Genomic DNA, 25,515 nt, shown 5'->3' on the forward strand with positions numbered 1-25,515 from the left:
ATGACCACAGAATAAACCACTGCTTCCAAATTCATTCAGTGGAAAGCAGATAAGGCCTGCTTGAAAAGTTGCTAAATGTCTCTAGATAAAGTCATACACTAATTACATACAGTCGCATACATTCTGCCCAGATCTAGTGTCAGCCTTTTATATTTATTTGCTTCTCTCCTACTCTATGTGCTCACATACTGCATTAACTCTAAAACTGCATAAGATTTCCATTCAAACCGAAAGCATAAATCTAGGCTTCGTGCAAACGTCAAGTGAATCAACTCTTTTACTGTATGATTATCCGATGAGATCATATTTAGCAAATACAGTATAAATTGAATGCAAACATACAATAAACTTTAGATAATTACATGCATTGCAGAGCAGTAGCAATATGTTGCAGTATACCCAATACAGTAATTATGCAGTGCTTAAGTAGATTGGTATTTACTCCACGTTAAAGTGAAAAGCATTAATGCATGAATAATAGATAAGACATGCTGTTTGGTCAGGAGATTAATAACCGCTGTCTTTATTAATATATGACTGTCTCTTATCCTGACATTTTTAATTCATCCAATCAAAGTTCATGTCAGGGCTTTTTTCCCCCTCTCAGTTTCAGTCTGTCAGGTGGCACACTCCTCTGAACACTCACACTCTTTCTAGTGAGCTTCATGATTTCATGTTTCATTGAAAATGCTGTTAACGTGTCACAGTCTAATTGTTTTATGAACCGCTTCAACCTCACAAGCCCTTGTGAAAAAGAAGTGCAAAGTTGTATTGAACGTGTACTTCCACTTTAAAAAGTACTTTCAGATATTATATATTAATGAAATAAAGAGCTACTTAAGTATTCTTAGAGAGACACACTTTTATGACCAGTTTTGTGGAAAGTAAGTTTTAGAAATAATGCATTACTCCATAAAAAAGTAACTAATTGTGTTACTTTTTATGGAAGGTAATGCATTGTTACTTTTTGTCACCAGAGCTGGGCTTGCTTATTTATTTTAATTTTTTTTTTAACAAAAAAAAACCGAAGTTATATTTCTGGCTACTGTAAAGGCCTCACTCCCGATTTCTCTCAACACAGGAGAGGTGAAAGTGAATACATGGTAAAACGTTACTTATTTAAAAAATATTACTTTAAATTTAAAAGTAATGTGTTACTTTACTAGTTACTTGATAAAAGTAATCTGATTACGTAACTTGGATTACCTGGCCAACACTGTTTATGACTATGTTTCTTAACACACTTAAGCAGACTTTTAAAAAGTGCACTTAAGTAATAAAGTCTAAGTAAAAGTTTTACTTTAAATTACATTTTAAATAATTCTAAAGTACATGTAAAGTACTTTTTGATATTACATTTAAAGTTAATATATTTTAAAAGTACTAAATTGCAACTTCAGCTAATTCAGCTAATTGCATTCAACACAAATTTAAACTATAATACATTTTTATTTAATTGCAACTATCATGGTGTCCAAAAACATTACATTCAGCTTGCACTTAAGTATATTATTACCGTAATAAGTACTCTTTTTTTTTTTTCACCTTTTTTTTCACTAGGCTGCATTTTGGTGTAGTGTTGTTTATTCTTTCTTTCTTTTATTTATTTATAAAGCACAGTTAAAACAACGTAACTTTGACCAATGTGCTGTACAATCTCTAAATAGAAATTACACAGTATTAACTTTCTGACAAACAATGACCAACAACAACAAATGTTATTAAAAAAGCCTCTTGCTAATTAGTCTGCAGTGCCAAACGCTAATTCAAGTAAATGCACTTTCAACTTTCATTAAAAATAACCTAGTGATGGAGCCAGTCTGAGACGTAGAGGTACATCTTATTGATAAGATGAGGATTAGAGTGTGCTTTTACTGGCCAGGTAATTTTTTGCGCCAACCACTGGTGTATAAATGTTCAGAGTCTTGAGCTCAGTATTTCAGAAGGTGATTTGACGTGTCTCTGAGTGAAATGCTGCTGGTTTAATGAAGATGTTGTGATGGTGTTGTAGGACAGGCCGCTGTTCAAACACATCCTGTCCACGCTGGAGTCCATGTGGAGCGACAGTCACTTACCTGAGGAGTGCAACACCTTCCTGCACAATAAAGCAGAGTGGAGGTACACTGACTCACATCCTGCACAAATATCAATATCATATTCCTGCCAGTTGATGATGTTTTTTTGCGTTACTACATTACACAAAAATGCAACACAAAATTCAACTAAAGTTTAAATACTGCAAAGTTTTAAGTAAAATTAAATAAGTAATAATATAATATAATAAACACACTACCATGTGTGTCTCTTCACTCATTTCGTGCACTGTTGGTCTAGAAAGTTCTGGGTGTTTGATGCTATATTAAGACTGGAAGTGGGCCACAATACAGGGACAAGAGGTTCCTGTCCCTCCCTACAGCCACACAGAGCCACAGAAACAGGGAGAGAAGACAAGAAGTGTGATGGGCCAAAAAGAGCAAACTGAGGGCATGTGAATGAGAAATTTCAACAGCGTTTGTTTGAAAAGAAACTGAGAAGGAAATCAATCACACGGGAAGTTTGGGGTTGGAGGGGAGAACGCAGGGGGCGGGGCTAAACGAGAGGGGAGGAGTTTGAGGAGTTGAGTTCTAGTTGCTGTTCATTTATAAATAACTGTTGTCTGGAGAGAGTGTGTAGCTCCATCTGCTGGTTACATAGAATATTACAAAAGGACAATGACTCAGGCTTGACTGTGCAAACCTATAATTAAAGAAACACCGCTGGACGATTCTGCACTAAATGTTGCCGATCAGCTGAGAAAATGTCTCACCTTTAGCAGCATTTATGCTGTCTAGAGAATAAAGACAGCATTCAGCCATTATTCTTCCATCAAATTGCAGAGCTGTGTATGCTGTGACAGATGGCCAACCCAATGAAATCAGCATACAAAAACATCAATTTCTTCAAAACACCATATAGCCATTTGTTAGAGCATGTGGAAACATATTTTAATACAAAATACATACCTGTGAGTAACAGTACAGACACCATGTGTGTCTAAAATGGGACATTTGTATACAGGTTTAACAAAAACTATGAGCACTATTAGACCCAAAAAGTATTTATTTATTTATTTTTTCAGTTACTGTAACATATTTAAACACAAATTTCTTAATATATATATTTTTTTTTATGTGTTTTCTTTTTTTTTCAGTTGCTCTGGCCTCAAAGTCCAGCGAAATTTATAATTATATTGCTAAAATTGTCAGTGCAATCCAAAAGTGTGAGTGTTGTCATAAAGTGTTACAAAATAATAAATAATTATAAGAAACTGTAAAAATGTAATGTAAAAAAAAATAAAATAAAATGTCACCTAATCCTAAATATATAATATATGTATATCTCCATATTTTTTTTTTTTTATGTACATCAATGTATGCCACATTATGCAAAAAAATAAAAGTAAAAATAGGTATGTTGTCAGTGGCAAACAAGCTAATCACTGATTGCTCTGTTAATGAACAGTGGTCATGTGCTGATGAATATGAAGTGTACTGTGTGAGCAGGTGTGAGATCGAGGCGACTCTAGAGCGTCTGAAGCGGCTGGAGAGAGATCTGAGCACCAAAGAACAAGTGCTGAAAGAAAGAGAGAGACGGTTAAAGATGTGGGAGAGAAAGCTCATCGAGCAGTCCAACATACCGGTGAGTCTACACATGTGCTTTAGTATCTTAGTCAACACAACAAAATAGGTGTATATTAAAATTTTGTTATTAAAACATAATGATTTAAAATGTACTTTAAAATAAATCATTTAATTTGACATTAACATTTGACATTTACATTCATATTACATTATCTGCAATTACAGTTTTTGGTAACACTTTATTTTAAGGTGTCCTTGTTACTACTGTTACATGTACTTACAATTATAATAAGAATTAATTATGCATAATTACATGCAAGTAACCCTAAGCCAAACCCTAACCATATAGTAAGTACATGTAGTTAATTAATATTACTCAGTACTTAAATATATTATTACACTGTAACAAAGACACCTTAAAATAAAGTCTAATCCAGTTTTTTTTTCTAGAAGATTTTTAAGTACACTACAAGTACACATTTAAAACAATTAAGCACACAAGGAAAAAGTAGTCCGTACAAATTGTGTTGTTCTGTGAGTTAATTGTGACATTTTGAGTGAACTGTTCCTTTAAGAGGTCTCTAACACACATTAAAACAAGCCACTCACGTATGTTACCTGCGGCTCACCTGAGCATCATGGGATGCAGTGTTTCAGTGCACAGCTAAACCAGACTACAGCCTCCGCAGATCCTTTATAGCTATGCATTTGTGCAGTCGCTCGCTTTCATGCAAATCAACTTATATCGCGTTCAAGGCATATATTTTGTCAGATCACATATTCCATGTGGATCAAACCCACACCCTTGGCGTGCGAGTGCTGTGCTTTACTGTTTGAGCTACAGGAACAATGTATGAATAAACACATGAAGCAGAAACATTATTAGCTTGTTTCATGACTATTTAAAGTGTTGCAAAAAAGGAAGTGCAATCTTTTCATCGCTTGCGTGTCTTCAGCTGTACGCTTTTTGCCCTCATCACTATCTTCTGAATCACCGTTCACATCTCACGTTACTGATTTCCTTTCCTTCATTTCTTCTTTCCCTGTCTTTGTCCTTTTGACTCTTTCTGTGTTCTGTTGTCATCTGTCCTCTCAGTTCTTTCTTCCTGTGGCGGCAGCGTTAAGCTCAGAGTTGTTCGTTGACTCGAGTGTGGAGGAGGAACTGAGTTCAGAGGCGTCGTGTGATGGAGAGCTGCAGGCCATCATGAGGGAGTTTGATCAGATGTTTCCTCTGGAGTTCCCGTCGGTCAATCTGAACTCGCTTACACAGGGACACAAGATCCCCATGCCTTTGAGCTTAGCTGTGTTTGACTCATCTGATGACAGTGATTAGGACCCCAAGATACTGGTTTGGGGTGTCCGTTAATCTTGCCTACCCTGTCCACTTTATTTCCTAGCGAGCCTACTGCGTTTTAGATAGTGGGAGGCGCTTCCGGTTTGTTTTTCGGTCAAACTGACCAAAACAAATAATTTCAAATCATAAGGTTGCACTATAAATAATCCTTATCTGTCAGTTTGACTGATTAAGTTGTGCACTTTACGTTTTCAGACCTCAGAAGAATAACGACAAACATGGTATTTTAATGTGACGTGATATGAAAAAAATATCTGTGGCGTGATATGATTATTTTCATTTTTCCTTTGTATTCCGCTGTAAGTATATAACAAAAGACAACATATACTACACACTGTAAAACAAATTCCATAAAATTTACGGTAAAAAACGGCAGCTGTGGTTGCCAGAATTCTACTGTAAAAAAATTACGGTAGCAACATTTTAGGTTTTACTGCTTTAACTTAAATTTACAGTTAAATACCGTAATTTCATTAACTGATATACTGTTAATATACCAACCTACTGAAGTACTGAAATCTGTTTTGTACCTTTGTAATACACTGATAACCATCAAAAGCAGGTGGTGATGAAAGTCACATGATGGACCAAAGCCCATCACAAGCAGCTTTTAAATAATAACATATGTAGAAGGTGCACCGTATCATTCAAACAAACACTAAACACCATCACGGTAACACACATGAAACTGAAATAATGCAATAAACATTATTTTAACAACATTAGATGTAACATGCAACCCTAATTTACAAAACTGATAAGAAATAACAAAGAAGAAACAAAGCTATTCCAACAACAACAACAACAACAAAAACCATCAAATTTGAAATGTAATGCAGGGAATTCTGGGAATGTCAATTTACGGTTATTCACTGTAAATTATACATACTTTTTCACTTCCAAAAACGGTGCTACCGTAAAATTACATGTAATGTCCAATACAGTTTTCACCGTATAAAGTAGGGGAACTTACCTTTAACCATTTAATATGTTTTTACTGTAGCATTTTTACAGTTTTTTACTGTTAAATTCACAATCATTTTTTACAGTGTACATCTGTGGTCTGCTCTCCTGATTTAGTTTATGATATATCCCATGAATAATGAACTGGAATGCACTATCCCTTGTTTATCTCCCCAAATCCTCACCTCGCTTTGCAGGTTTGTTTTCACACAGATGCTTCTGTCTTTTCACTTCTTCCCTGTTAGCTGTGTTTACTGGAATGTACCCAGTTTGAAAATGTTTATAATTGCATTCATAGAGCAAACCTTTTGCTGATTGTTTACAGTTTAGCGGAAGTTACTACCATTATTTGCGCAAAGCATCATGGGTCAAAAGAAAAATATGGATAGTGTGGTTCAAATTAATTTCCACGCAGTATTTTATTGTCAGATATTATTTCAGTATGATTAATGAGCAATTCTGGTCTTAATAAGGATAGCTCTTTATTTAGAACTAAACAATATTAGCCTAAAACACGCAGTGTACCATGGGCACTAACAGGTAAACCTAAAAAATATACACTATTAAATTAAATTAAATTAAATATACACTAATACATTTTGGACACACCTACTAATTTTTTACTAATCATAAGCAAATTAATCAAAACACAAACTGCTTTTATGCTTCCTGTATTCATTCAGTTATATAAAAGAACATTTTAGTGTTCGTAAAGAACCGCACAGTTTATTTTTGTCGCTAATTTGCTAATTTGATCATTTAAGCAGACGTCTTGAAACTTAAAAATAACTTAAAATAGACTCAGCCCAAAGATTTAAATGGTAGTGGTCTTATCAAAATTAAGATTGATTAGGATTTAGACTGAGTGTGTTTCTTAATCTTTTGTTCTATCAGGAACAGTATTTGTTTGCTGGATAAAATATGCGTGTTTTTTAGAATAGTTTTAAGTGGAAGTAAGTGGTCTGTCGTGTGCTGTGGAGGTTAGAGCAGTCACTTCCCTTGATTCCCAGTAAAGGCTGTATTAGGTGAGGCTGCTAGACGCCCACCGGGTCCTTATGGATGTTATTTATGGCAAATGAAGTGGATGTATAGCCACATGCTGAGGAGAGCGAGAGAGAACAGCATGTCAGCGTGGCGAGGACAGCGCACACTTACGAACAACTGACATTTCACTGACATTAAGATTGGCCAATTTGAGCAGTGTGAAGACTGTGAGGAACTCGCACGCCATCAAGAAAGAAAGAGAGAGAGAGAGAATGAAAGACATGGGCAAGAGAGAGTATTTCAATATTTCTTCCAGTGGAACTGAAATGCATTACATCTGTTCCTCTAATCAGACTTCCCTCTGACTAGGAAACCTGAAATCCTGTCAGAAAGAAAAGACAGCACCGTTCACTAGATTTATCGCTAATATGAATTCAGGTAACGTCTGAGACTGTAATATCTTCCTGTACTGATGTCTAAAGATCTGATTTACTGACAGCACTCAGTACATGCATAAGTATTGTGCTGTGTGATTCACGATCAATCTTGACTGAGATATATTGTGCATCAATCTGTCTGTCTGTTCTGTTAAGAAGAAAAATTGACATTTTATGGAATAATTCATTACTTTAAAGGGTAAAATATGATGTCATCACATAACCTGTGATACAGTTTCACACCCTTTTATTAATAGTTTATGTAATGTAATTCAGAAACAAAATAATAAAGACTTTTATTTTGTAAAAGCTTCAACTTTTGCTGATTTAAAAAAAAAAAGTAGACGTTGGAAACACAGGCTGAGAATGTCAAAAATAGCATCCTCACAGCATCTAACAAGAGTTATTGTTAAAATTATTTTTTATGCATATGCAACTGAGGGATTATACCAATATCTTTTTTTTTGGATCACAAGTGAGCATCATATACTGTTTTATGACCGAATCAGAAGTTGATAAAGTGATGGTGGGTATTCAGTGGTTCTTGTTGTTAATACTGATAAATCTACTCCATATTAACACTGGCTGAACATTTAGCTGAATGTCATTTATTAGGTGAAGATGATGACACAGATACAAATGTGAGTCTGTTTTGTGTTTGACAGCTCCTCCCAAACCTGGCCATCCACTCCTGGACAGAAGAACATGTGGTGGGTAGAATATTTCTCAGTACAGATGATCTGATCTAGATTTTTTTGTTCTTTTTTTTAACATAACTTGTCTTTACAGCAATTCTGGATGGAGCAGATTTTTCAAGGTGAGATTTTTCATCATATACACTGCTGTTCAAAAATTCAGTAATTGGTTCAGTAAGATTATTTTTAAAAAGAAATGAATACTTGTATTCCGCGAGGACATATTAAATTGATTCTAAGTGACCGCAAAGACTTTCACACTGTTACAAAGATTTCTATTTGAAATAAATGCTGTTCTTTTGAACTTTTTATCGATCAAAGAAGCCTGAAAATATCAAGCAGCACAACTCTTTTCAACATTGATAATAATCAGAAATGATTCTTGAGCAGCAAATCAGAATGATTTCTGAAGGATCATGTGACACTGAAGACTTTGATCACAGGAATAAATTACATTTTAACATATATTCAGATATTTATTTGTAATAGTAATAGTGTTTTAGGTGTAGGGTTAGAGAACAGAAAATATCATTAGGTCAGGATAAAAACAATAAAACTGATGCAGTTTACTGAAAGAGTCCCTGCTATGATAGAAACATAAGTGCGTGTGTGTGTGTGTGTGCGCACGTGTGTTCTGTGTGTGTGCATGTGTGTGTGTGTGTCTCTGTGTGTGTGTGTGTGCACGTGTGTTCTGTGTGTGTGTGTGTGTGTGTGTGTGTGTGCATGTGTGTCTCTGTGTTTGTGTGTGTGTGTGTGTGTGTGCACGCGTGTGGGTGTGTGTGTGCATGTGCCTCTGTGTGTGTGTGTGTGTGTGTGTGCATGTGTCTCTGTGTGTGTGTGTGTGTGTGTTCTGTGTGTGTGTTCTGTGTGTGTGTTCTGTGTGTATGTGTGTGTGTGTGTGTGTGTGTGTGTGTGTGTGTGTGTGCACGCGTGTGGGTGTGTGTGTGCATGTGCCTCTGTGTGTGTGTCTGTGTGTGTGTGTGTGTGTGTGTGCATGTGCCTCTGTGTGTGTGTCTGTGTGTGCGTGTGTGTGTCTGTGTGTTCTGTGTGTGTGTGCATGTGTATCTCTGTGTGTGTGTGTGCATGCGTGTGGGTGTGTGTGTGCATGTGCCTCTGTGTGTGTGTCTGTGTGTGTGTCTGTGTGCGTGTGTGTGTCTGTGTGTTCTGTGTGTGTGTGCATGTGTATCTCTGTGTGTGTGTGTGTGTGTGTGCACGCGTGTGGGTGTGTGTGTGTGTGTCTGTGTATGTGTATGTGTGTGCGTGTGTGTGTGTACGCGTGTGTGTTCTGTGTGTGTGTGTGCATGTGCGGTTGTGTGTGCATTTTCTGTGTGTGTGTGTTCTGTGTTCTGTGTTTGTGTTCATGTGCCGTGTGTGCGTGTGCTGTGTGTGTGTGTGTGTGTGTGTGCATGTGCTGTGTGTGTGTATATGTGCTGTGTTTGTGTGTGTGTGTGTGTGTGTGTGTGTGTGTGCGTGTGCTGTGTAGGTGATGGAGAGCTGCAGCAGTACGCTAACATCTTCAAGCAGAACCACATCACAGGACAGAGGCTGCTGCTGCTGTCCGAGACGGACATGAGAGACCTGGGTGTGACGTCTAAAGGACACATCATACATCTGAAGGTACCAGGCTGCTTCCTCCAGAACACTGCTGCCAGTGCACTAAACAGCTCATTGGCACACATGTAAATGTATTAGCACACTGAAGAGTTGCTGAATTATTTTGAAATAACTAATTGTTACATTGGGACTGATGATTATTTCAAACTAGGCATGTGACAGCATCAAATTTCCATTTTGCGATAATTGCTGAAGCTTTCCCTTACCAAAAAGTAGTATACTTCAATTTATTTTATTAAGTATACTTAAGTATAGTTCAAGTATATTTAGACTTTTTGTAAGTATAAGTCAAGTATACTTAAATGTCATTTTATGTATATTTCTTAAAGCCCATTTCTGAGAAGTACATAAAAAGTAAACTAAAAGCATACTTTCCTATTTTTAGTTTAAAAGAAGTATACTAATAGCACACTTGAATAAACTTCTTTTTCGTAAGGGTTTATCACGGTATTATAAATATTATCACCTTATAACAAAAACAACTGAACGTTTAAATACAATAAATCAATACGCAGAAATGTATAAAGTAAACAAATGTTTCAAACTGATTAAAGTGCGAAAGAATTATAAAGAACCTCTAGTTTCTCAACAATACTTAAACTGTGCTCAGAGGGTCTCAGTATGAACAATATGAAGACTGAATGATTTGAGGAAAGCCACGTTCTTTTTGGAGCATGATACTACATTTTATAGTCTTGGAATTCTTTTCATTTCTGGCCAAGGAATTTTAGAAATTTCTCTGACAGTGTTAATATTTAAATTAAACTCCATTATGTCATATTGCTCAGCTTTGAAAGAGCAACCTCTGAGAAATAATTAGTCTTCCTCTGGGAAGCTGACATCACGCGTCTGGTGCTGTGAGGCATTGGTCTGCGTGCTCCATCCATAGAGAGCCTGATCTGTTGAATGAATTACTCTAGATGTATATGACATATGCCAGAGTCATAAGTGATACACAATGGTATTAATTGTTGTTTTGCTGCTGAAAGGCCATTAACAGGTGATAATTATGTTACATTCACACACAGCTGGCCACTGGCTGATTGTCAGTGCGCTGCATAAATCCATCTCATGATGTTTTAAACATTATGTCCAATCTTTCTTTTTCAGACCGAAATCGAGAAACTTACCCACGACTACCTGAACCTGTTCCACTTTCCGCCGTTGATAAAGGCATGTGGTCTTTTGGTTTTATTGCTTTTTACATCAGAGCTGAGGGGATTTTGCATTTGAATAATCTCTACGGTGCTTTAGCTGAATTCTTCGCCGTCTGTTACTTTTATTAAAGAGTAACGTGTGCAAAATCTAATTTTTATATGGAAAATGTATGTATTCTAATTCTTTAGTATTATACTGAACTGATACCGAAAACTTCAATGATTATAAAAGTCACTTTGAGACTTTACTTATTTCACACACAAAAAAGAGCCAAACTTTTTGATATTTTATAATTGTGATTTTATAATATCAAAATATAAAGCAAAAAAGTGGAAATGAATGGCTAGTAAGTCAATAAGTGCTCCTCTGTTGCCTTCTACTGGTTATAATGTTAATTTGATGTCTTTTTTTAATTTTAAATAATTGTTTGTTTACCACAAAGTATATTTTCGTCATCCCATTAAAAATAACCTTTAGAAGCTTTGAAGTGACTATTTATTTCATTTGTGAAATACTTGAAAGTCATTGAAAAGTGCTTGAATTTCTCTCTCAAAAGGTTGTACAAACCCTGAAATTAATAATGTAATATCATTCGACTATTTCTGCCACAACACCATGCATGGTTATAGTTATCGCTACTACTTCAGGTTTGATCTGTTTCAGAGTTGGAGTGCTTCTCTCTAGATCTCAAAGCAACCTAGAACTGATCAGAGCTGATAAACGGTCTGCGCTGTGCAGCTCAAACGAGAGCGCGGTTTCGTTATGCTTTTGTTTTGTTTGCCCTTTGATGTTTCTCTTATGGCAGCGATTATGAGACTAGTGTGACCGCTCACTACATTTAGTTGCACCGGCAGAAAAAATGGTGGCAGTCTGGAGCCCTGCAATGTATTTACATGTGCATCCACTCTTAGGATGGCTTGGCCACTGAGGAAGCAGAGGAAGAGTGGAGGAAGACTGTGAATCTGGAGTTGGTGTTTGGATATCACTGGAAAGCAGGCACAGGCCAAATGGTAAATCACACCACCACATATCATGTGTGTCATAGTTCCTGAATAATCTATGATACAAAACTCAATCCATAAAATATGCTGGGATGCTGTTATGCAGTTGAGTGTTTTGTGGGTGGTTACCAAGGAGTTACTAGGTGGTTGCTAGGCTGTTGTTATGTGGTTGGCTGGATGTCGAGGTTGTTGTTTGGTGAAAATCATATGTGGACCAGTGATGTAATGCTTAGTTTTTGTCATATCTATTAAATTATTCAAAATCCATTAGAAATGCTGTTTAATTTTTGCATTAAAATATATTTTGATTTTTTGGAGCATACAATCAAAAATGTTAGGGTGATAAAACTGCTCTGATTTCATAATGATGAAAAAAAGCTTATTAAGAAAACCTTATTTAACTACTAAGACATAATCTTTTTTAAAATATATATATATATATAATGTTTTATATTTTAATGTAAGTTTTTTTTATACTTATCAAAACTGATTCATGGCTTAATATAAATATTCGAAAAACTTCAAAATTCTAATTTTTTAATTTGTCAAAAGTCGAATCATTGTCATGCGGTCCAACTAACATGCAGAGTTATGGAGAAAAAATAAAAGAAAATGATATCATAGAGAGGACCCATGCAGACCCTCATGATTTTGTCAAGGACAGTGAGTCTCTTAAAACATTTTATGACAATGGAGCATTAATTCAGGTTGTAAAATGTCATGCGGTGCAACTCCCCAAAAATGTTTCTGAATTTTAAAATAAATAATTATATTTGTAAAAAATAAATAAATAAATAACTTGAAATACATTTTAAAAAACTTTTTGGAAATTAATGATTGAGATGTGGACTGCCGCATGCATTCGAGAAAACTGATGTTTACAAAACATTTCAAATTGGAAATGGTACAAAGATAATTACATTTCCAAAAAAGAAAAGACTTCTCTTGTCAACTCGACTCTTGTCTGATCACTTTAAAAGAGTCATTGCATTTTTCCTGGTTGTCTTTAATGTATGTAAGACCTTAAGATTTCTTCGTTATTTGCTGTCATTATTTTTGCATCACGGTCTGTGTATCATCTCCTGTGTTAACAGGGGGCTTTTGTTGGAGATGTGATGTCTTGTCATAACTGAGATGTTTTGTCGCAATTGCAGTGCTCCTTCATTTGAAGTTGTCTTTCTCAAGTAAAAGATGCCTGTTATCGGCAACTTTTACTGTCGCGCTAAACGCATTTTCGGTTCCCAAGCCTCTTGTTTTTGTTCCTCTTTTTTCGTTCTCTTAAAAAAGGCGGTGAGAGATAAATAATTTTTCATCTGAGACACCACGCAGCATCCACCCCCTCTTGCCGGCGAGCCTTTGTTTGGGCCCCTGACACAGGAGAGCGACTGCGTCTTCACTTGCCGTTTGAATTTAATCAAAAATTTAGCCAGAAGTCATTTTCTTTTTAAAAGGCAAATGTTATTTAATCTTTCAGCTGTTCATTGTCCCATCATAAATAGTCCCCTTTCAAGGCGTGCGGCGGGGCTGAAGCTGGGGCCGCTAATTGCCTCCCATTTCTCCTGACATGTGGTGGTTTGGTTGGGAGGAAGCTCAGCGGGAAGAAGGAAACAGGAGTCTGAGAAAATGAGAGCTAATTATTTTCCCCTGCCTGGTGTCAGCCTCCGTGTCAGCCTTGTTTTTACAAACTGCAAGGTTTTTTGCACTAAATAAAACAAACCCGCTCTGCTCATGTTTTTTTTTTTCTGCCTTTTTCACTCGCTCCTTCTCCCTCTCTCTCTCTCTCTCTCTCTCTCTCTCTCTCTTTCCTGGCGGTGTCGTGGTACCAGCTGCACTTCTCAAAGCCTAAATGAGACCCTGCGATTGTGCCTTGCCCATCTGACAGCACAGAGTGTTTCTGTTAATGAGGATATCAGGGCTTAGTCGCCGGAAAGGTGCTGAATTATGCATGAGGTGTCATTAGACGCTTACCACGCTGGCCGTCATTACCGCACATTGTTTCTGCCGCTGCTATTAGGCAGGGCTAACGTTTGGCAAACGCTTGGTCAGCGCTCGGCCGACGTGTTACTGGACGCCTTTAAGCCCCGTCCAAAACAAACAGGCACACGTTCACGATTGCCTTTTCACGCTTCCTCGCCTCTCACACCAAGAAGAGCGCTCGTGCTCTGTCGAGATGTTGTGGAAATGTGAACGGCCACGTGCTTTAAGCGGTCACCTTTGACCTCGGCGCAGGGCTGGCAGATTGGACGGATCATTACCGCTCTGCCCAGCGCGCTCGGCTCAGCCGTGTCTAGCATGGCCTCTCGGTAAGGGGCCTCATCTCCATTGCTAATGTGAATGAGAATGGATGTTAAGGTCTCTCGCTCTTGTTATGCCTGAGAAACGAACACGGACGCTTCTCTGCACTCTTCAGTCTTAACATCATTCTGTCTCAGAAGCACGTGTGTGTGAATGAATACTCTCCCGCTGACATTCAAACGTTCTTGGCTCCCTCCGGGATATGTTTGCATTTACACGCCACACCTCAATGCCGCAATGGCTTAACAACAGAGCAAAGTTCAACATTATCTGTAACACTCGATGAGGAGCTGTTAAATGTGTCAATTCATAAGCATTCATCGGTTGTCCTATTGTACGTATTCAAAGCCCAAAGACACCGAACCATCATAAAACAATTAGCAGCAACAAAAAGCTGACTTTGTTTCTGTTTTTTTATTGTCGCCTGTGTCTTGGCCGAAAAAGATGTGCTTGAACACACCGCAAATATTACAGTCAGTGGCCAGCTAGCACATAACTCTCCATACCAGCAGGTGGCAGTAAACTGTGTCTGTCAGTCAAAAGGAAACCAGAAGTAGAACTGCAGATATTCAAAATGTAAACCAAGAAGAGCTTGTTTACCATTTATGTCACAGACATTACACGAAGACCCTAAAGAATCATAGCAGCCTGTAGAAAATTGGCATCTGATGTCTCCTTTAAAAGAGAGGGAGTCCACCCCAGAAACACCCAGAATTAGTTTGGAGCTGTAAAGCAGCATGCCAAATACTCACGAATACGTGAGGTGTGCAGAGGCAAGCATCACTCACTTTGAATGACACCTCAAATCATGAAACTTTGATTTGAGGGGAGGTTTTGCTATTTGTGATTGTTAACCATTTTTACCTAGCAGAAGGTTTATTTTTATTTTTTTTTTAGAAATTCTTGGAAATATCCTGTATATTTACACTGAAAGAGCGAGTAAGAAGACCATAATATCATGGAGATGACTTGAGAGTAGCCAGAACACCCTAGAAACCATATAGCAATGCACTAAAAAAAAAAACACCCAGAACACCTTACTTTTTTCTAAGTAATTCGGTTTTAAAGTTTTGACTGGAATTGTGCAACTCTATTTAGATGAAAGAGTACAGGGCAGATTCCCCCTGCTTTGTGCTTTGCAAAAAGAGCCAATAAAGCTCAAGTGTGTTCTTAATACTCATTATCGTCCTCTTGGTTGTGCTGTTGGGTTATATCACCCTCAAACAGCTAAAATCATACAGGTCTACATTTCTGTTTGTTGAAAACATTCATCGTGTTTATGGGCACATTTACCTACACATGATGCTACACTTTAACCTCATTCTACCATCCGTATCTCTGTCTTTCTGACCCCCGCAGGACTGCAAATGGAAAATGTACATGGAGCTTGATGGGGACGAGGTGGCAATCGCATATATCAAAGACGTGACCTTTAATGCCAACAGACCAGATGTAGATATACTAAAGATGACCAAGGTGGGAAATGTCATGTGTCACTGTAAATTACGTCTCCATTATGTTTGCACTGTGCTTTGAGGAACGCAGCAGAGGTCGTATAGCTGAGATGATGTGTCCTCACAACTATGTTTACGCCACCAACACAAGTTTTAAATGTGTTGTGAGTAGAAAGAAGCTTTGTTAGGATGCTGTCATGGCTTTCAGCCTTAGGTTGATGTGCTTTACTCTTTGTGTTCAAATCTTAATGACTCTCCAGCCTCCATTTGTGATGGATAAATGGATCGTCGGAATATCTGGCACACAAACCGTTGACTGCACAGTGAACTATGAGGTAAGCACTAGACAAAAGACTATAACCACATACAATCAACATAAAATAGCACTTCATTTTACAGCCTTGTTCTGCATGTACTTACTATAGTAATTAGTAAAGGTACTAACCCTCAACTCAACCATGAACAAAACCTAAAACCTTAACCCATGTTCAGCCCATGTAGTTACTCACAACTTTCTTGGGGAAGTACACCAAAGTACAGTGCATATACTTTAAAATAAAGTGCAACCAAAACTTCCAAAATGTGCCTTTTTTTATAGTGAAACTGCATATTTTATAAGAAAAAATATTGTGAGATGAGACAATATTCAGTGCAATTATGCTCACTTTTCACAAGTGTAGGAATGCATATATTAGGAAAGTAAATGTTTGATTTTAATTTCATTTTAAATATTAAATTGATCTTTCTTTGTTTTTTTTATTGTACGTTCAGGTGGTAAACTGACAAGATGTGTGTCATTGTGATATAGTACAATAATAGCATATCCCGCTTCATAAAACTCCTTATGTGCAACTTGGAAAATACTAGTGTGTAATTATTTGTGATATTTTATAGTTGATTGAACGCAGCATTTTTCAAATGTGCCAATACGGTTATAGAGGGACATGTTTCAGCTGGTAGCTTGTCTCTTGCCAGAGTAACGTGAGATCTCCTAAGTGCACGAGGCATGAGCACAGAGTGCAGTGGAGACCGGACAGCGGGAGGGACGTGATCAGACCTGTAGAGCTGCTCATCGAGACGGCAGCAAACATCAGGGAAGGTTACAACAGAAGCAGGTCCAACTCAGGTAATACAATACTGATATTTAGTTTGGCCTTCCGAGACATATTCCGAGATATTCATGGAAAATATGTCATCCGGTTCCTCGATCAGGTGTTGATCCCAAATGGATTCACAGTCTGAGAATGAAGCAGTGGAGAGAGCAAGCTGCCCCGGAGTCCACAGGCAAGATGACCCTCCCTCAGTTCCTGTCCACCATCGGGAGCCAATCGTCGTATGCGGCCGCTGTGAGGAGATCGCCCAATCGCAGCCCTCTCACTCCATGGACAGACTCGCGGAGCTCCTCTCCCACCCTTTCCGTCAAACTCTCCAATATCCATCTGGGGTCAAAGGGCAGCAGCCCGTCCAGCACGACATCTGAGAGCACCTCGGAGCGAGAGCGGCCCCCTAGTGCCGGAGCTAAACTCAACTACCACAGAAAAACATGGTATGACCACACCTTTAAAATCACTGGAGGGGGAAGAGGTGAAGCGGAAGCCAGACGGATGTCACAGAGAGGATTCAGAGGCTTCCAACATGCAGGACGGCCCCGAAACTACAACTCTTACGTAACACCGTCTAACCACCAACCACGCCCAATCCCGGGGATGTCAGCTGTCAGTGAAGGGGTGAAGCAGAAGGAGGCCGGGTCTGGTGATGGGGACTGGATTAAAGTAGAAAGAAAGAAATATAATAAACAGGATCATAAGCATCAGGAAGTGAGGCAGGGCAGAGGCCGGCCGCGCAGAGGAGGGAGAGGCGGTGGGCGTGGACGAAGTTGAGCGTTTATAACGCGTTAGGCTGTTGCTAATGAATCACGTTTGATCTACTGTACGGAGAGCTGGTTTATAACCAAAGCACATAACCCCAGCTGTTTTTAGGGGATTATAAGTACACTTCAATAAAAGCATCTTCTAAATTGACACTGATGAAGGGTAAAAGTTCACCATGAAATGAATGTACTGATCTTAAATGTCAAATTATGTATTTAAAAAAAAAAAAAAAAATTGTCTCTGCTGTTTCATTGTTGGGAATACCTTTCCAGGTTTGAACTTGAATTTGCCTCTCTCGTGCTCACTGATTTTCTTCTGTTTCTTTTTTTAAAGTGTTTAATACTATGCTAAATACTTCAGTGATGATCATAACTGAGGGCTTTTTCTATTAAACTGTTTCTGTCTGCAGGGCAAACGTTGTTATATTGTTATAATTATGGAAGTTTATTTCATTTTTATGATATTAAAGATGTATTTATTATATTGGTGGAATTTCAAACTTTTGTCAATTCATAAGATTTTAATAAAATGCAAACCTTACAGTTACTCTGCTCGTTTGATCCAGCCAGCATTTCGCGCGTTTTATGTGTCCCTTTGAGCTCTGAGGTTTGGCGCCACAGCTAAAGATCCTGTAAGCGCGTGTAAAGCCAAATAGACATGATTTTATTCACTTGTATTCAAATAACCCAGGACTTCTAACACGACTATATAAACACGTATATACTCGACTCATGATGAAATGGATAAAGCAGCTCTTGAATCTTCAGCCTGTTCGGTTGTGTTACTTTATTAGTTTTACGGAGCTTCCAGGACTCGCGTGTGGCGCGGAATAGAGTCACGCCTCTTCAAGAATTACCCGCCAACTTCCAGACTAGACCCCGCGCCAAGGGACAGACACACACACAATCACAGAGGACTCGGACGCAGTGTACACTTCACAACGAGCTCAACACAATGCGCTCCAAGGTACAGTCAAAAATATATCAGCTTTTGTTTTCTCTTGACCTGAAAGTACAGTGTGGGTTTGTGTTTTCTGAATGAATAATGCTCGCGTGGCGCGTGTAAAGTTTGTTTCAACATTATAAAAGAGTGAAATCAACCTTTCGAAGGACTGATCATGTTATGCTACATAAATTCATCGGACGTATGGATAATATTGCTGGTTTAGTGAAAGAGTATGCTTATGTTTAGGGGGCCAGGGGTCGAGAAAACTTTAGATAAACATGTAATCAATATTTGTAAAGTATAGTTAATCAGTGTCGACCCACTAAAGTTTAAATAAACGTTATACAAGTAACTTGTTCTTGCAAAAATAACTTGGTGTGGAAAATAATTTAATTAAATTACCTAGTTGTTAAGTGGTTAAATGTTTTAGCCTAATATTGCCTCCAGACATTTAAAGAAAGTCAGCTTCACTTTTACCTCTCACCCATCTGCACTCTTTTATTTTATATTCTTATCTAAATATGATTTCCAGTGTTTACCTACATTAAATTGCCATTACTTGCTTTGTAGAGGATTATGAGGAAAATGTTCTCAGGGTGCGTGTCTGAAGCTGATCTCCAATGAGAACCGGTCTGATCTGGACGGGTTTATAATGTGTTGTATGTTGTTGTTGTGCACAGAGGCAGCAGGTGAGCCCCCCCACCTCCACCAGAATGAACCTGCGCAGTTACAGGAGCACCGCTGTGGTCCCCATGGAAACCTCCTCCTCTTCCTCCGACGACAGCTGTGACAGTTTTGGATCTGATGGTTTTGGGACCTCGGTATGACTTGGACTTACTCATACATAAAATGATCCGAGACCATACTCGACTAATACCTCCCTCTCAACGTCATTTGATAAGAATGTTTTGCTTCTCTTTTTATAGAAGAGGCCGCTGAGACAGACGAGACGCTCGGCTCCGATTGAGAAAGTGTTTAACGTTTTACCTGTGACGGAGGAAGAGGATGCGTGCAGCGGCTTTGAGAAGGACCTGAACGACGACATGACGCACATGGTTCGTTACCGCAGGCCACATAACGGCTTTTGAAATGATGAATAAGTTCAAATAACCAAGTGTTGTTGTTTTTCTGTAGAACATGGACTCTGATTCTGAGGCCTGTTCACCTCCCAGAAAAACTCGCAAATCGTTCACACTCAGAGTAGCCATGAAGTTCCCCAACAAACGAGCCAGTCCATCAAAGCCCGAGTCCAAACCTAAACCTAAACCAGAACCAAAAGACTCTGAAGGCGAGAACTTCATGCTGAAGAGAGCGCTGAACATCAAAGAGAACAAAGCGATGGTGAGGAACTCGACTTCTACATGCGCACCTTGTGCCTTCAAATTCATTTATTTATTTATTTAGTCAGCCCTAGATATCAGTATGCCTTTCTTTTAAAGTTAGAATGTAATTCTCATGATAATAATCACTATTTTTAAGTGAGTTTTGATTAGTTTGAGTATGAATCTTGTTTTAACTCTTCCTTGTAGCTTGCTAAGCTAATGGCAGAGCTGGATAAGGTTCCTGGACTCATTCCCAGGAAGGCTGCTTTGTCACAAGGCAATACGGTAAGACTTTATAGTGCTGCTGTAAAAAAAAGACTAAATATTACTACTACTACTGATGATAAACTGACACTAATAAACTTTTTAACTACAACAATTACTGTGAATAACTTAATGCAAGTAAATGAATACTAATATTACGAACAATACAATGTTACTAGTTTAGATTCTTATTAGTTCTTGTTGTTTAACTTGATTTGATTTAATTTCTTTTCCCCCTTCTCTCCCTGCACAGCCTCGCCGTGCTCCACGCCGCTCTCTGGACCTCAGTGGCACTCGCCGGCGAAACCCGGAGCGGACGTCACGTCCTCACACACGTTCACGGTCACTAGTAGATGGACCACCCTCCCCCCCTCCAGAGGAAGAAAACGAGGACAAATACAGCCTGATTCGCAGAAACAGAAACGACGATGATGATGATGATGAAGAGGAGGTGCGTTTCAGCCTTTAATATCAAGAGATGTTTAAGTAACAAATAGTTACTTTTTATGGAGTAATGCGCGATACTAATGCATTACTTTATCTTCAGTGTCACATGATCCTCCAAAAATCATTATGATTTGCTAATCAAGAAAGTTTTTTTTTTTTTTTTTTATCAGTGTTGTGCTTGAGACTTATTTTAGGAACATTATAATGTCTTTACTGTCATTTTTCAGCAAGAATGCATTAAATTGATCAAGTTTTAATTTCTTTGAAAAGGAACGATCTTGCTGTCCCCAGCCTGAGCTTTTGAACAGTAGTGCACATGCAGTCTTTTTTTTTTTAAAGATCATTATTTTGTGTATTTGGTGTAACAATATATGTTGACATGCTTTAATGTTCAAAAAACACATTATTTTTCAAATACTGTACATTATTGTAGGTCCTCCATGCTGCGCCTCTCTCAAAAGCATAATTTGCTACAAAGTCCCTCCATAGTGTGCTCTGATTGGTCAACTGACCCAGTGCATTGTGATTGGCCAAATAAAGCAAGCACTCGTCAGAAATGTAACGCCCCTTTCCATAATTGCGAGCTTCATCTTTCAAAGTAAATGTAAAGACAGTTAATAGTATCCTTAGTTTTACCATCAGTTCAAGCCCGAAAGTGGAACAGAGTCGCGTGACAGACACAGTGATGAAGCTTGTGTTTGCAGTACACAAGCCACGGACGGTTAAGATTGACTCCAGTGTGTGACTCTCACTCACTCACTCACACACACACACACACACACACACACACTCACACGACATGCAAAACTCCACATTTGAACAGTCAATAGCAAGTACTTTAACTAATAACAAAACATATTACAGTAGCTGATTCAGAAATGCCAGATTGTCGTAGCAAAGTCAGAATTACCTCCTCTCCAAGGTTCATAAAACGGTCGTCCATAAAATGTGTTGCTGTTCTGTTGTAAGTAATCTTAAAGATTCCTAAAGGCATCTGATTTTTGACTTTTATGCATTTAGCAGATGCTTTTATCCAAAGTGCATTCAGGCTAACATTTTTTATTTATTTATTTATTTTTTTTACCTAACGTGTGCCCTGGGAATCGAACCCACAAACTTTTTCGCCGGTAACCCAATGCTCTACCACTGAGCCACAGGAACATGAGCCACACTGAGCCACAGGAACAAATGCATCTACTTTCGGAAGACCAAATAAAGTGCTTTTGCTTTCGCCTAGATACACACAGCATCTCCCTGACACAGCTGCTTCAACACTAACTGTGGTTACTGAAAACACCCCGCCTTTGCGTGGACATTTGAACATTACGCAAATATTTCAACATAATGACGTAGAGATGTGGTAGCATGTTAGAACAAGCCGTTTCAGGGGGGCGTGGCAGAGTCTTAACTTTGATAAAGAATATCTCTTTGGATTTGAGGCTTTAGTCTTTGCAACTTTACAGATCTTCTTCATGCACCAAGAGCTTGTAACGCTCCAAAGAGAAAGGAAAAATTGAAATCGCATCATATGACGACTTTAATGCGAGTGCCTCTGTATTGTTTCTTATTTTATTTTCCCCCTTGTGTGTGAGCAGAAGGAGCCACGTCGGCGCAGTTACAACAGCACTCTGACGATCCCTCACGTGGTGAGGCCCGTGGAGGAAATCACTCGGGCTGAACTGGACAACATCTGTGTCAACGTCAGAGAGAAGATTTACAACCGGGCCACTGTAAGTCCCCCTTCCCAATCTAATGCTTCTACTATCACAACACCTGCTCGGTACCCAAGCCTTCATTCCTCCGCTTGGTTGAGGCGCTGCAGACTCTTGATGAGCGTGTGGGCTGTGCTTTTGTCCATCAGGGATCCACCTGCCATCAGTGTCGACAAAAAACAACCGACACCAAAACCAACTGCCGCAACCCAGAATGCGTGGGTGTTCGAGGGCAGTTCTGCGGGCCTTGTCTCAAGAACAGATACGGAGAAGACGTCCGTGATGCCCTCCTGAACCCGGTTAGTCTTTATGCATATTGTGTGAAAGCATTAGCACCAGCATATGTGTCGTTATGATCAGAACCGCTAGCGTTTTTCTAAACGATTGCATCACGTTGTTTTCTGCTTCTAGGAGTGGCTTTGCCCACCGTGCAGGGGCATCTGTAACTGCAGCTTCTGCCGTGCCAGAGAGGGCCGCTGTGCCACAGGTGTGCTCGTGTACCTGGCCAAATACCACGGCTACGACAATGTCCACGCTTATCTCAAAAGGTATGGAGCCGTGTTCCAAAAATTGTATGGGCTGCCAATCTAGACAGCACTTTAAAGCATCATAGTTGCTGTGTCTGTAGACCACACACTTATTGGTGGTTGCGTCGGTCACTTGGTGGCTTCTGGGTGAATCTGTGAAAGCGTAACCGTGACCTCTGACCTTTCTCCACAGTTTAAAGAAGGAACTGGAGGAAAGTGAATAAGAGGGTTGCCGTGTTCGGCGGAGTCCAACCATAACTGACATCGTCCTCAAGCGTCTTAATCGTTGACGTGTGATTCACTGAGCTTTAAACTTGCTGCAGGTTCAATCTGAGTAGACTTGTTGTGAGTTGTCTACATGAAATCCTTAAGTTTGCATTGTTTTAAATGTATCTCCTTTTTGTGTTTTTGTTTTTCAAAGGGAGTGTTTTTATCTCTACTGTATTGGTAAATTTTACAATTGTTGGCTGCAATACTTGTCTTTGCTGTTTTGTACCATGATTTGTTTCACTCTGTGGGTTCTTCAGACGCTGTTATAACTGCGCTATGTACTGCTGTCGTACTCGAATAAAAACTGTGCTTTCTAAGTTCTGTTGTCTCTGTGGGTAAATGTTCATGTTTTGTTCTTTGAAAATCTTACACCATTTTTAACAAGTTTTGATGTGATGTTAATGTTTTCCCTCACATCTTCAATAGATGTTATTAAAGATACGTACAATCTAAACTGAGCTATTTAATGAAGTGCCATTTTACTGTGTGTGTATATATATACGTGTGTGTATGTGTGTACATATACATATACAGTACAGGTCAAAAGTTTGGCAACATTACTATTTTTAATGTTTTTGAAAGAAGTTTCTTCTGCTCATCAAGCCTGCATTTATTTGATCAAAAATAAAGAAAAAAAAATGTAATATTGTAATATATTATAAAAATTTAAAATAATTGTTTTTAAATTTATTATACTTTAAATTATCATTTATTTCTTTGATGTAAAGCTGAATTTTTAGGATCATTATCACATGATCCTTTAGAAATCATTCTAATATGATGATTCATTATCAAAGTTGGAAACAGTTCTGCTGCTTAATATTTTTTTCAGAACATGTGATACTTTTTAGGATACTTTGAATAAAAAGTAAAAAAAGCTATGTTTTTTAAAATATAAATATTTTGTAATAACAATATACACTACTGGTCAGTATTTTTTTTTTTCTTTTTAAATAAAATCAATACTTTTATTCAGCAAGGATGTGTTAAATTGATAAAAAGTGATAGTAAAGAAAATATATTATTAGAATACATATTATTAGAATTTTTTTTTTTATTTTGAATAAATGCAGTTCTTTTTAACCTTTTATTCATCAAATATATTAGACAGCAGAACTGTTTCCAACACTCATAATAAATCAGAATATTAGAATGATTTCTAAATGATCATGTGATAGACTGGATGTTACATGTGACACTGAAGGCTGGAGTAATGATGCTGAAAATTCAGCTTTGCATCACAGGAATAAATTATTTTTTTAAAGTATATTCAAATAGAAAACTATTATTTTAAGTTGTAATGATATTTCACAATATTACTGTTTTTTCTGTATTTTTTATCAAATAAATGCAGGCTTGATGAGCAGAAGAGACTTCTTTCAAAAACATTAAAAATAGTAATGTTTCCAAACTTTTGACCTGTACTGTATATATATGTGTGTGTATATATTAGTCATGCCAAGCACTAATATTTTATTGGACATGAACTGTAAAATCCTAATCTTCATTCTTTTCTAAGGAAAATGGCTTTCAACATGATGGTTAAATTATGCTGACTTGGTCTTGATTTTACTGACAGTTTTTCAAAAAAAATCTTAAAATGAAGCCCGTTTTAAATTTGATTTTGAGATCTTTTTCACTTCATGAAATCATGTTATATTAAAAGGTGTTTATAGACTGACAGAAATGACCGTCAGGAGTTAGAGTTCCCATATTTACCAAATTAATGGAGAAGCTCCTCTTGCATCTACCATCAGAACTGCCCTGACAAACATTTAATATCACATCAGTGAGTCCGCCTCGACATCTATTTCAGCAGAAATTCAATCGTGAAGGGATATTGTGGTGATCTGAACATGCCCTCAGCTCTTGCCCCTGTGGGTTAAGAGGGCATAAGGAGGGGATGGGGGGCTATTACCCCCCACCAGAGCCCTGCAGAGGAGAACAGAGCGCTGTGATATACTGCAGTCTGCTCGTATCCCTCATTAAAGAGCTGCCACTAATGGTGTGGAAATAATTAGCAGACTCTAATGGGAAATCTTATACCTGTGAATCATTTTTCTCTGTTAAAGCTCTTTCACAACCCTCAGCTCACTTGTTCCTTGCTTTTTTCCGGGCCTCTCATTGAGATTGCCAGGGACTTGCTAACTTTCAGAAATAAAACCCTCAGTACAGCTTTCAGATTCATAGCATGGTACCACCAGTGTAAGTTTGAGAGTGCTGTATGAAGCTGTGGACAGTCATAGATGCTTTCGTACCCAAAATATCCACAGTACATCATGAGATCCTGAACAGTGGTTTCCTGAATGGATTCAGGCAGGATTTCATCTGGTGGAGAAAAAAACCTAACACTAAAAAGTTGAGCAGAAGCTCATTTTACAAATTCAACTCTCGAGAACTCAATTTCATTGACTGTTATGTTTAGCAATCGTGTAACTTGCTCTTCTGTAAGACTTCAGACCACTGAGAGGTATCAGCACACATAAGCAGAATGACTGTCTCTACACATGATTTAAAGGTTTTAAAACACAAGAAACGAAATGGACAAAGACACCCATAGTAACGTTACGTTCATAAGGTCA

The 25,515-nt window shown here is 38.2% G+C and overlaps 2 protein-coding genes across 4 annotated transcripts in view; both read left to right on the forward strand.

Annotated features, from left to right (window-relative positions):
- Window positions 1-17,992, forward strand: part of LOC109105479 (mitogen-activated protein kinase kinase kinase 20-like) — a 28,435-nt gene extending 10,443 nt beyond the window's left edge. Inside the window, exons 10-20 of one of the 2 annotated variants that reach the window (XM_042763162.1) lie at window positions 2,012-2,118; window positions 3,543-3,678; window positions 8,024-8,068; window positions 8,148-8,175; window positions 9,537-9,670; window positions 10,778-10,840; window positions 11,737-11,835; window positions 15,481-15,597; window positions 15,836-15,910; window positions 16,551-16,701; window positions 16,788-17,992. In XM_042763162.1, the coding sequence (XP_042619096.1) occupies window positions 2,012-2,118; window positions 3,543-3,678; window positions 8,024-8,068; window positions 8,148-8,175; window positions 9,537-9,670; window positions 10,778-10,840; window positions 11,737-11,835; window positions 15,481-15,597; window positions 15,836-15,910; window positions 16,551-16,701; window positions 16,788-17,455 (1,623 nt within the window). In that variant the 3' untranslated portion in view covers window positions 17,456-17,992. Of the gene's footprint in view, window positions 1-2,011; window positions 2,119-3,542; window positions 3,679-4,716; window positions 5,459-8,023; window positions 8,069-8,147; window positions 8,176-9,536; window positions 9,671-10,777; window positions 10,841-11,736; window positions 11,836-15,480; window positions 15,598-15,835; window positions 15,911-16,550; window positions 16,702-16,787 lie in introns of those variants that run through there. The other variant, XM_042763163.1, reaches the window with a different exon arrangement.
- Window positions 17,993-18,255: 263 nt separating this feature from the next.
- On the forward strand, window positions 18,256-23,250 carry LOC109105103 (cell division cycle-associated protein 7-like). 2 transcript variants are annotated; one of them, XM_042763164.1, is made up of 10 exons: window positions 18,256-18,412; window positions 19,072-19,212; window positions 19,318-19,446; window positions 19,526-19,732; window positions 19,921-19,998; window positions 20,231-20,428; window positions 22,017-22,154; window positions 22,286-22,435; window positions 22,548-22,684; window positions 22,857-23,250. In XM_042763164.1, exons 1-10 carry the CDS (start codon window positions 18,401-18,403, stop codon window positions 22,885-22,887), a joined length of 1,221 nt encoding a protein of 406 aa, XP_042619098.1. In that variant the 5' UTR covers window positions 18,256-18,400; the 3' UTR covers window positions 22,888-23,250. The 2 variants fall into 2 exon arrangements, with proteins under 2 accessions (XP_042619098.1, XP_018973996.2); XM_019118451.2 differs by having other exon boundaries at window positions 22,020-22,154.
- Window positions 23,251-25,515: the final 2,265 nt, after the last annotated feature.

This window comes from Cyprinus carpio, chromosome A9 (assembly GCF_018340385.1).
Source record: "Cyprinus carpio isolate SPL01 chromosome A9, ASM1834038v1, whole genome shotgun sequence".
In the NCBI taxonomy this organism is placed as follows: domain Eukaryota; kingdom Metazoa; phylum Chordata; class Actinopteri; order Cypriniformes; family Cyprinidae; genus Cyprinus; species Cyprinus carpio.